This window comes from Heptranchias perlo, chromosome 24 (genome assembly GCF_035084215.1).
Source record: "Heptranchias perlo isolate sHepPer1 chromosome 24, sHepPer1.hap1, whole genome shotgun sequence".
Lineage (NCBI taxonomy): Eukaryota > Metazoa > Chordata > Chondrichthyes > Hexanchiformes > Hexanchidae > Heptranchias > Heptranchias perlo.
The window spans coordinates 34,045,091-34,057,743 of NC_090348.1; the positions used below are offsets into that span (position 1 = coordinate 34,045,091).

The 12,653-nt window shown below is 40.3% G+C and overlaps 1 protein-coding gene across 1 annotated transcript in view; it reads left to right on the top strand.

Annotated features, from left to right (window-relative positions):
- dmtf1 (cyclin D binding myb-like transcription factor 1) overlaps positions 1–12,653 on the top strand; it is a 59,955-nt gene that overhangs the window by 32,570 nt on the left and 14,732 nt on the right. Inside the window, exons 7-13 of the mRNA XM_068005030.1 lie at positions 591–748; positions 850–882; positions 1,623–1,732; positions 5,083–5,311; positions 9,207–9,358; positions 10,132–10,350; positions 11,404–11,489. Coding sequence (XP_067861131.1) covers positions 591–748; positions 850–882; positions 1,623–1,732; positions 5,083–5,311; positions 9,207–9,358; positions 10,132–10,350; positions 11,404–11,489 — 987 coding nt within the window. The remainder of the gene's footprint in view (positions 1–590; positions 749–849; positions 883–1,622; positions 1,733–5,082; positions 5,312–9,206; positions 9,359–10,131; positions 10,351–11,403; positions 11,490–12,653) is intronic.

Below are 12,653 nucleotides of genomic sequence, written 5' to 3' on the forward strand. Positions count from 1 at the left end.
GCCGCAAACTTTGTACCCTTGCCACTATTTCCATCCTCTTCCCCAGCCTTGTCCCAGTTTGAACCAAACTGTTCACAACCTCAGAGTCCTATTTGGCCCCCAGTTGAGCTTCTGGCCCCATATCTTCTCCATCACAAAGACTACCTACTTCCACCTCTGTAACCGCCCGCTTCTGCCCTTGCCTTAGCCTATCTGCTGTTGAAACACTTATTCATACCTTTGTCATGTCCCACTCGACTATTCCAATGTTCTCCTGGCCAACCTCTGATGCTGTCTGTATCCTATGCCGCACCAAGTCCCAGTCGCCAATCATTCCTGACTCTTGTGCATCTCTCAGCCTTTGCCCTACCATTGCAGCTGCGCCTTCAGCCGTCTAAGACCTACACTCTTGAATTCATTCCCTACACCTCTCCACCTCCCTGTTCGCCTTGAAGATGCTCCTTACGTTAAAGGCACTATATAAATGCAAGTTTTTATGTAAAGGAATAATGTTCGATTAGAAATATTATAGATCTAGGAGCTTTTGAACAATGCAACATATTAGTACCCCAAAGTAAATTTTTACTCCTGATTTGCATGTCTTTCTGTAGATTCATGGACTAAGTGATGCCACAGAAGTCATATTCGAAATGTCAAAAGATGAAAGAAAAGATTTCTACCGGACTATAGCGAGGGGTCTTAACCGCCCATTGTTTGCAGTTTATAGAAGGGTGCTTCGGATGTATGACAACAGAAACCATGTGGGAAAGTATGAACAATTTGTATTTTGTATATTGATAGAATTTTTTTTAATAAATTCATTTTGATTGGATAGTTTTCTTATCCATTCTGAACTGCTCTTGTTGACAGGTACACTCCACAAGAAATTGAGAAGCTTAAAGAGTAAGTATTATGTTCTGTTTTATTATTGTAACTTGTTTTAAACTTTCGTCTCCATTTCATCTTCTCTACTCCCAGCTTCTCCTCTCAGACAATAGCCTCCTGTCACATAAGATTGTCAGCTGGCATGGTATGGTGTAATCGTTCCAATTCTTCCACCCAGCCATATTCTGTCAGCTATCCAAGTAACTCACCTCTGCTTGATGCTGCACCTGATGACTTGGCTGAGATCAGCGTCTGGGAGAAGTCAAAGTCCAGATGTCAGCTGAGTCTGACATTCAAACCTGTGTTTCTCAATCTGTTGAGCTGGACCACATGTGAACAAAATGTCCATGTATCCAAGTTTTCTGTTTAAGCTAGGCAATAATTATAATTATAAGTCTATCAAAATGGTGCCTCAGTAGCATAATAAGTAAGACATTTACTTTATGTTTCCTTGTTACGAGACCATATGGGCTGTGTGATGCTCACATCAACCAGCTACACATGTGCTAGTTGTCAGCTGAACAGCTAGTTGGTAGAAACTAAATAGTTCAACTATCAAATATCAAAAATTAGTTCACACATTTTATGTAGTATTGTGTCTCTCAAAAGGCTGATATTGAAATGTTAATATTGCATTATCTAATACCTTGAATGCTGAAGGTGTGTAAAGGATTTATTGAAGAGATTTATTGTACAGTATGTTGCTTGATACCTGTAAAGCGAAAATATATTTAAAGTGTGTTTTGCCTAATATTTAGGTTACGATCTAAGCATGGTAATGACTGGGCAACAATAGGGGCAGCTCTGGGAAGGAGTGCTTCCTCAGTAAAAGACCGGTGCAGACTGATGAAAGACACTTGCAACACTGGTAAAATTATATTCTACACCTGGTAACCTAACCAAAATCAATTACAACGTTATACAGGTTTTTTTTGTATGTCACTTTGGCTTTAAACCAGCTGCGATATACATTTAATATTATTTTAAATTCCACTGTGTAAATCACTTTGTATTTTACAGTTATCATGTCAGTAAAGATCTTTTGTCATGCTGGTGTCCAAGTCAATGCCCTATGTTAAGAGACATAAAACATGCATGAGGAAAAGACATACACCAAACTCTTTGGTTCCTTCATCTCTGTAAATAGAGCTGGTTACTCGGTGAGTTGGGTAAATTGGAGCCACAGTGCACAATTAGCTCTTACAAAAGATTTTTGGAGTTCCATCTATTTATTATTTAATAACATGACTTATTCTATATACACCTAATTTCAAACATTTTGAAACATTTCTGAAGTACTGTCAGTTTTAGTGAGAGCTGATCAGAGGTAATAGAATTCAGCCACCATCTGAAATCAGAATCTAATGCAGCAGTTTGACTGAGACAGTTTTATACAGAATTGTTATTAAAACATTCAAAAAAGGTTAAGCATATATTATTAAAAAATTGGAGTGAAAATATTAAGATTTCAAGTGTAATATACCACAATGTACTGAAATTGTCCTGGGTGCACCATTTAGGGTTAACTATGGGTTACTAAGTTTTGAGGAATAAAAAAGCCTGCTGGTTTATTGATAATTTTGCTATTTTCAATCTATGGGTTAAAACATGGGCACCCACACAACAGGCCAGTCAGCCACAAATAAAGGCATTTAAACAGCTGAATTATTGGTGGAAATACAAACAAAGATGTTTACTCAGCTAAATTACATAGAATGTGGTGTTAGAGTAAGGCAAGGTAGAGTTCCTGGCCAGGTGCAAAGGGTCAGAGTGAAGAAGCACATCATTTTTGCGATTGATGCTCCCCCAAAGCATTTGGTGGCAGCACCAGTTAGCCTGTGTGCAGGATTTTTGCAGTGCATAACCAAAGAGTTCTAGGGACATCAGAATCCCAGCAGACTGTCATTGAAACCCTGCAGCCAGCCAGCATACTCATTCCTTACAAAAAGGAATCTGTCAGATGGAGTGGTGTGATAAGTGTCACATGGCTAAAACAAAGTGCAAGTACCAAGGGACCTGAACCATGCTAACTTAAGCTGGTAACAATAGAGAAAATAAATGCACTACACTTGATTTGATGTAATTGTGGCATGCCTTGGAAGGCATCTAGAATTACAGCCTGGTTAACCAGTCTTCCTCGCTGCAGTCTGGTACCCATGCTAATTCCTCTTTGACATTTTCACCATCTTACTGTGCCAAGGCTTTGCTATCCTGGTTATGATCTGCTGAGGTTCCATTTTAGGGTAAAGCTGTGGCGCATGTAGAAAATGACAATTATTCTGTAAACTCTGGTGGGGAACAGTTATATTGTAAGTCTGTTTCTAATCAGTCCAGGCTTGTAAAGCGCTACTTCAAGTTACCAATAATATGTTTGATAATTCTGCTTGTAACATGTGCTTTGTTGTACTCATGTTTTTGCGCATGGCTGCCACAAATGTGTCATAAGCCATGAGAGCCTTGGTCTTCCTTAAGTCATTATTCCATTCTTCATTTCCACTCTATTCCCCTTCAAAGAAAGTTAGCACAGATGTTGGATCATATAAGGCACAGCACTGCACACGTATCAGTGTTGCATAGTGTTCCTGAAGGAAATGGCAGGTGGTAACTGTCTCCCTGCTACACCTGAGCCTCCTTAGGTACATCTCTACTATCATTACCAGGTAGCAGTGCCTGTTGCAGGAGATGCACTGTGTAGCAGAATGGCAAGACTTAACAATATGCCTTGCATGTCACCGGACATCACAAGCATCCCTTTTACTGCTCTTGCCGGTCCTTCACTATCAAGGCCAGTCCTAGTGGAGCACTAAATAGAGTCCTCATGCCGCGCGATAAACCTAGAATGTGGAAAGCAAATTTGCAGCAGCTCACCTTTAAATAAAGACTTTGGCTTTCTCACTGCGATCTCTCCTGCAATACCTGTTCCATTTAAGCGAGATGAATGCATTGAGCAGTTGATGTGTTAGTATGGCAATATAGGGCACTTCATTCTTGAATGCTTAATCTGACTGTTTAATTGGTGTTTTTTATAAATTAACCACATTAATACATGACCTAAAGATTCTTCCCACAGCAGTTTTAAAATGGGCGGGAAACCTGTTTCAAAATTGGTATGGGAAGAATTTTTAAGTCCAAATTAATTGCAGTTTTATGATTTTGATTAAATTGCATGTGTATAGTAAGTATTTTCTAAGAGTGAAAATGATCAGGAATGGTAGACAGGTGTTATCAGACACAAAATACACAGTGAATCTATTAAAAATGAAAGCCTAGAATGCTTAAGCTAACAGCAATTTCTAGGACTTCATTCTTGATAAGTTCCCCCATTTATTTTATGGCTGATAATGCTTGCCGTTACCATTCTTGATCATTTGCACTCTTTTACAAAAAATGCTTTTGCTGTAAGTCTATACAGTCTATTCTTAATTCAAAGTATACAGTCTATTGTCAATGCAAAGTTGCTAATTCAAATTAATGTATAATTCAACCTTTTTAGTACTAAATTACAACTTTAATATGTTAATTTACATTGCTTAATTCAAATTATTGGATTATTTAGATTTAAAATTGGGACTAGACTGTAATGTAATAAATGTAATCAAATCTCCACATAACTGCAGTTGCAGTTACAACTGAACAGAAGTAGCTTATTTTCTAGTTTTAATTTTGCAGAGCTCTTTTCTTCATTCTAAATTTCTCTTTATTTTGGTTCCCCGAGCATCGGTCCCTGGCTCAGAGGGATGGTGAATGTCCACTCCCAGGCCTCTGCCACTTTTGTTCCTAAACTACTTGGTAAAAAGTGTGCAAGAGTGCCTCGAGTGGTATCAATTTTATTTACTCATTTGTTACTAAACATGTTCCTCCTTTCCTTTTGGAAATGCTCTGACCTCTCTGTGATGTGGCTGAGATCAAGCATTTGCAATATTGAGGAATTACCTTCACCCTAAATTTAGCCCAGTACATTTAAGCACCATGTCCCTGTTTCAACATTTTTTCATAGTAATTTTTATTCCAGAATGTTTCATCTTGAATGTTATTTTGAGAAAATTTGGATCATGTTAAAGTAATTCCAACTCTATAGTTTACAAGGCCACTATGAATGCATTCCTGTGTTATTTTTTTCACTTTGGTTGGACCATGTGAAGACGCTTTAACAGCTAATGTTTGGTGAGCCCTGGTTGCCCAAAAAGCATAAACGTTTTGTCACATCTCCTTTTCCAGGTAAATGGACAGTAGAAGAAGAAAAACGACTAGCAGAGGTGGTCCATGAATTAACTGCCACTGATCCCGGTGACATTGTCACGCAGGGCGTCTCTTGGGCTGCAGTGGCTGAACGTGTGGGCAGCCGTTCAGAGAAGCAGTGTCGTTCTAAATGGCTTAATTACCTCAACTGGAAGCAGAGTGGAGGGACAGAATGGAGCAAAGACGATGAAATAAACCTAATTCTAAGGTATACTAGTTCTGCTGCCTACAGTGCTAGGTGCAAGAGGACACCAAGCAACAGGTCAAAAAAACCCACAGGAAGCAAATTTTGCTAATTTTACAAATTTAGTACCAATTTAATTACCCAATTCAGGTAATGACAGAATTATTTTTTCTTTGCAAATTGGACTTTTCTTTTTAGGTTTTAATAAATGTCTTTTGAGTAGAAGGTTGTTGGAGCATGGAATGCTTTGAAACAGGGCAGAGGCAGAGACTACTGCACTTCTTAAGGAAAAAATTTGGATAAATATTTGAAGCGAGGAAGATACAGGGAGAGAGTGGGGCAGTGGGATTAATTTTAGATTATCCTAGCAAAGAGCCAGCACAAACACATGGTCAATGGCCTCCTGTGCTGGCATTGTTCTATGTCCTACCGTTAGTAGCTGCCTTCGGCATTGCCTTATCAAAGCTAGTCTTTTATTACATTGGCCCAGAATTTGCTGTCAAAATAACAGTGTGGCTAATGGCGCTTGCGGTTATTTATGCACAAATGGTACAGTAGCTTCAGGCGAGGGCAGATGCACTCTTAAACGCTGAAATCCAGAAGTTGCTGTCCAAGAGGCGCCGCTCCACCGTCAGCTTTGCGAAAATGGGATCTCACTGTCTGCCTCACCATTGAAATGTATTGAACAGCGTGAAGTTGCTGTATTTACACAGTGTATACGGACTAAACTTGCCACAGAAAGTTAAATCAAGTCATTTCAAGTCTAAGTACCCTTTCAAAAAGATGATAAGTGTTAATTACTGCCAGTCAACCTCTCTGACACTGAAAATTTACTATTACAAATGTGGAATCTCATTCCTTCAGGTTTTAATTGTTGGAGATTTAAAAAAAGAATTACATTTTAATTTTTTTTTTACTTTTCCTTTCTGTCTCTTTTTCTCTCTCTTAATCCAATCTTTCTTTCCCTCTCTTTATTTCTCTTTCTGTACCTGATTTGACATTGGATTCATCCACTCTAATTTACACTTGTTTCTCAGTCTTTGTGCTGTTGATTTCACAGTCAATTAATCTGATTGGTTAAGGAGATACACAGTTTGCCCTGTTCACTCAGGTTCCAGTTACCCTGTTAACATCTGACATCATCATCTCGCACTTTCAGCAACTTGCGGCACAAAATATCATTGAGATTAAGCGTGCAAGGGCAAATCTAACTAATGGCAGATGCCGTTCATTGCCCCACTACAGCAAGTTCTGGACCATTGCCCAGAAATTGCTCAGAGCAGCGAACCTACAGTGCTTGCCGCTCCATAGATATATACTAACCCACTATCTTAACTGGGTGCAATTCCTCGAATAGGAAGTGGAGAAGAGCCCAGCATTACTTCCAGAGAAGCTAGGATCCGTGGGAGAAGTGAGAGGATCACTCTCTACCCTCGAACGATCAGATTGCAACGTGGGAGAAGTGAAAGGGCCAAAATTAAAATCATTGTAAAAACAGTTATAGACAGTGGAAAAAGAAGAGAGGGTAAGAAATAATCAAATTTGAATAAAAGAGACAGACGGGAAAAGTAAAAACTTTTTTTAAAAAAATGTAATTTTTAAAAAATAAATTTTTTAATGACCAAAAACTATTAACATAAGGAGTAATGAGATGCCACATTTTTAAAAGTTAATTTTTAGTTGTTTGGTAGTCGTTAAGACTTACTATTAAAGCTTAGTTTTGACATGGTGGGGATTGAATTCGATAACCCCCGAATCCGGGCACTGGGAGTCGTGCTGTGCTATTAACCTGCGCCCGGTCCTTCCGATGCAGACAGCACATTAGATTTGTGCTGCCTGCTCACTTACCTGATACCAGCACGAGCAGCCAGGCCTAGCTGCACTGTTCAGTAACTTCTCACCAGCAGGGGGACCCAGATATAGCGTGAGTGGCTCGCATCTCTTAAAGGCAGCCTGCACCTCTTATTTGCAAAAAAAAATAAGATACGGGTCTGCACAGAGTCTGAATGGAGATCAGACATTGCACACGTAAAGCACAGATGCAAGTCCCGTCCCTCTGTTTACAAACTGATGAGTTATGATAAAACATTGAATAAGGGTTGAGCACTACTAAATCCCACATCCTCCAATCTGCATGCCAGACCTCACCAATCTGCTGATCTGAGTTTGTACCAGGCTTGTGAGAGAGCGTGCACCAAGGTTCTCTGATGATGCACTAGAGGCCTTGGTGCAAGAGGTGGACAGAAGGAGGGACATCCTATATCTGCAGTGGGGCAAGAGGTCCTCCAGACATATGCTCAAGAGGCAGTAGGGGACGAAGTCAATGCCAGGCGCATAGCACCACAAACATGGATGCAGTGCAGGAAGAAGTTCAATGCTTTGACATGAGTGGTCAAGGTGAGTGAGGTCAACTGTCAAGGGACATCTCCTACCAACTGCACCACTAGCCGCATGCACTGCTCCACGCACTACACCCCCACTTCCCACTCTCCCCCCCCCCCCCCCCCCCCCATCACCCATCTACCAACAAACTCTTTCAGTCAGTAATCAACTCTTCCAAACAGATGCTTTCTCTCACCCTCACACATTACCACTGTTGCAAGTCGCACACCCACAACACACCAGTCACACACACTGGCAGCTATTCAACTATGACAGGCACATCACCCCAAACATCCTGCGGGACACATGTCCCACTTTCTTGCAGGAGAAGATGCCGCATAACAGGAGGCAACAAGTGGCAGTGGCATTTAGCCCCTCGAGCTGGTCCCGCCATTCAATGAGATCATAGCTGGTGTGTAACCTAACTCCATTTACCCACCTTAACCCCATATCCCTTAATACCTTTGGTTAACAAAAATCTATCAATCTCAGATTTAAAATTAACAATTGAGCTAGCAAACTTCTATCACCCTATGTGTAGAAGCATTTCCAAACTTCATTCCTGCAAATCCTAGCTCTAAATATTAGGCTATGTCCCTGCGTCCTAGTATTCAAGTATAGGAGACCTCCAAAAACAGGTACAAATGCATTAGTAGCCAGAAGCAAGAATCCAGCAACTAACCTGTAAATTTTGCATGGTCCCTTTAAATAGTGCTGATGGTGACATGTTCAGCTGTTTGTGGTAAGAGTGCGTTGGTTGCAGCGTTGAGTGCCAAAATGGTATCTATCCTTTTAAATCAGTATTGCAAGCTGATCTAACGCATATTCTCCTTTCTTTACATGATACTGGCGTTCATTATCTGCGCGTCCGCAAACACCTTTACCAAGATGGCATCCGGTGCACGTCACGTGCGCACGCATTCCCTAAAAGCGCCTAAAAAATGGGCACTACGCGGTCGAATTTATAGCCGGGTATTTTTAAGTGTACCTGTTTTGTGGCGATATTAGTTACTTTCCAGCTGGGCAGATGAGAAAGTTGGCACTGGTTCAGTGATTTCACTGATTGCAGTCGATGATATCCCTTTAATTCAAAGCTGTCTTATCACCAGCGAACTAGGAGGAGCAAGTTCTGGATTTCTGCGTTTCACTGCGCATGTGAGAACGCCAGAACTTGCTCCTCGATTTCGCCACTAACAACGGTGAGTGCTGTTGAGCTCACCGTTCTTTACTAAGCAATTTCTGGCCCAATACTTAAATTGACAGCGCCTACATCGGTTAACATTGTGTGTAGGTGAAGGGTCAAGAGACAGTGCTACACGGTTGAAACTGGTAGAAGATTAGGTAAATTGAGCAACAGTGATTAAGTGACACCAGCTTGAGTTTTAAAAGTCTGTCAAATTGTAGGAACAAAGACTCAGAATTTTTATAGTTGCCGAATCCAATACAGCCACCAAATACTACTTAGTTGTGCCAACATTCTGGTGCTATATAAACAATTATATTTATTAATATGTTTTTTTTAAATTACTTGGTGTAGAATTGCAGAACTCAATGCAGAGGATGAAAGTGAGATTAACTGGGACATCATGGCCGAAGGGTGGAGTAGTGTCCGCTCTCCACAGTGGCTGAGAAGTAAATGGTGGACCATCAAGCGTCAAGTTACAAATCATAAGGATTTGACATTTGCAGGTACAGTAATATCCCTAAGTACATTGTTTGTTGGCATATGTTTTGCCTTGATATTTTCAGTAGTGAGTAAACCACTATGATCAGCCTTACAACACATGGTATGTTTGGAAAAACAAATTGCTTCAAGATGTTAGCTGCAAATAGTAATGCAAGAAGTTTTATGAAACAAGCTGAAAGTGCTAAAGGTTAGATTTTGGTTGTCAGGTTTTTCTCAATTCTATCTAGCTGCAGTCATATTTATATAGCTGGTTATATGAAATTCTTGTTTATTCAGTAGTGTAACAGGTCAACATGATTGCTTATTTAAATCCTTTATTTTGAAAGGTTTTCTAGTTTTCGATCAGTAATAATGACCAAGGCATGTATATGTTATATGTTACATCTCTTGTTACCTTTTGCTTTTCAGTCAGAAGCAGGGGATACAAAACATTTTGTCTTCAAATATTATTAATTATTACATTTCCCCCAGGAAAATTGACCATTTATCTATCTTTATAATAAATATATCATAATGTTGTTGTTACTATATGTTAAATGACTTTTAACTTTGATTAGGTACCAAAAATAAAGAGAACTTTGACCAAATATCCTACACTGTTAATTATATTTGAAATAGCAGACAACTTCATCAGTTTGTAGATAGTTCTGTTGGTAGTGACAACTTGAATTTGCAGCAAGGGCATACATAATCCAAATTTACACATGCATAATGAAATCATTACTTGCCAGTGCTCCAGTTCTACCAGTATATTTTTCTTTCTTTTTAATACCAGAATTGGTAGAGAGTTTGAGACAATTGGTAGAGAGCCTGAAGCAACCGCATATCCCAGTGCACCAGTTATCTGAGTGTCAAACCGGATCGAGTTCACGCAATTCAAATTCATCCTCTGTGCAGCATCTACGGGTTCGATTAGCTCAAATGGAGGAAAACAGCAGCGTCCCTAACAGTCCAGTAGCAGCACTACAGATCCCTGTGCAAATTACTCATGTCGGTATGTCTTTAAAATACAGCAGTTATATACGGGTACTTCTTCAGTTTATCATTGCGTAGCCTTTGTAACGCTGTGTTGGAAGATTAGTTCATAGTGCTGTTGTTTTATATATTTGGATTAAAAGTAAACATTATAAACACATAGTAGAGTCAGAAAAAACTGCAAATAAAAGCAGAAAATACTGGAACTACACAGCAAGTCCATCAGCATCTGAAAAGATGGGTTTAACATCAGTTGTCCGGGTCCAAAACATTAAGTTCCTCTTTTCTCTTTACGGATGCTGAAGGCCTGCTGATAACTTCCAGCCTTTTCTGTCATAAATTCATATTCATACATGATCCTATACTTGAACTGTCACAAGAATAATTTTATGGGATAATGGGTTTTTGGATTATTAAATGTAAAATTGAATTGTAGGTGTTCACTTGAATAACCTGTCTTTCAGTAAATATGCTAAGTATTATTTTTCAAAGTAAGACTATCTCTTTAATTTATTTTCTTCCCTTCTTACATACAGTATTTTTTTTTTGCGGGTGAGCAGTGACCTGCTCCCAGTTCCCTACTTGGGCAACTCTGAAACCAGCTGCAAAGAGGTGGTAAGAGCATCCCAGGCCAACTTTCCGTGCTCTCCACGGCAAAATATCTGCAATCAGTAACTGAGTGTCAGGGAATCACTGCGGGTCGGACCGTCACTCTGCGGTGCCACACAGTACTCCCAACACATTAGTGCCACAGCACTAATCTCTGTAATTTTTTTATCCTTACTTCTTCATGAATTTTGAGGGATATTAGTGCTGAGGAGTGAAGCACTTTCCATTTCTACACAGCCATCTCGTGGCCTCTGACCTAAATTAATACCAAATTTGAGACAGTTTTGTGCTTTAGTGCCCGCCCACGAGAAACTGGATTTAAAATTTTATTGCTCTCAAATAACATAACAATGTTGCTTGAGCCTATCCTAGAGATAGGATTTGTATTTTTTTCTAAATATTGTATATAATGAAATTTAAATATGTTTGTAATACCTCAGTTATTTTGTTATTTTTTGTGCAGCATCGGGTGATTCTTGTGGTAGCAGTACAGATTGTGAAACAATAACGCTGAACGCGGGGACTCTACAGAGATTTGAATTCCTACCTGTAAGTAAAGCAATTCAGAAAGAATTACACCTACAATGTCCTATTACAATGAACTCAATACTCTCCTAGAATTGTTTGAGATAACTAAACTAGCAGAGTACGGTAGGGTAAACTATAGGGTACGGTAGCATAGTGGTTATGTTATTGGACTAGTAATCCAGAGGCCTGGACTAAAAATCCAGCGTCATGAGTTCAAATCCCACCACGGCAGCTGGCGAATTTAAATTCAATTAATTAAATTCAATTAATTAAATAAAATCTGGAATTAAAATACTAGTATCAGTAATGGTCGCCATGAAACTACCGGATTGTCGTAAAAACCCATCTGGTTCACTAATGTCCTTCAGGGAAGGAAACCTGCCGTCCTTACCCGGTCTGGCCTAAATGTGACTCCAGACCCACAACAATGTGGTTGATTCTTAATTGCCCTCTGAAATGGCCTAGCAAGCCACTCAGTTGTAAAATCTCGCTACGAAAAGTCATAATAAGAATTAAAAAACCTGACTGACCACCCGGCATCGGACCACTAGGCACCGGACACGACAACGGCAAAACACCAAGCCCAGTCGACCCTGCAAGGTCCTCCTCACTAACATCTGGGGACTTGTGCCAAAATTGGGAGAGCTGTCCCACAGACTAGTCAAGCAACAGCCTGACATAGCCATACTCACAGAATTATATCTTTCAGCCAATGTCCCAGACTCTTCCATCACCATCCCTGGGTATGTCCTGTCCCACCGGCAGGACAGACCCACCAGAGGTGGCGGTACAGTGATATACAGTCAGGAGGGAGTGACCCTGGGAGTCCTCAACATTGACTCTGGACCCAATGAAATCTCATGGCATCAGGTCAAACATGGGCAAGGAATCCTCCTGCTGATTACCACCTACCGTCCTCCCTCAGCTGATGAATCAGTCCTCCTCTATGTTGAGCACCATTTGGAGGAAGCACTGAGGGTAGTAAGGGCACAAAATGTACTCTGGGTGGGGGACTTCAATGTCCATCACCAAGAGTGGCTCGGTAGCACCACTACTGACCAAGCAGGCCTAGTCCTGAAGGATATAGCTGCCAGACTGGGCCTGCGACAGGCGGTGAGCGAACCAACACGAGGGAAAAACTTACTTGACCTCGTCCTCACCAATCGACCTGTCGCAAATGCATCT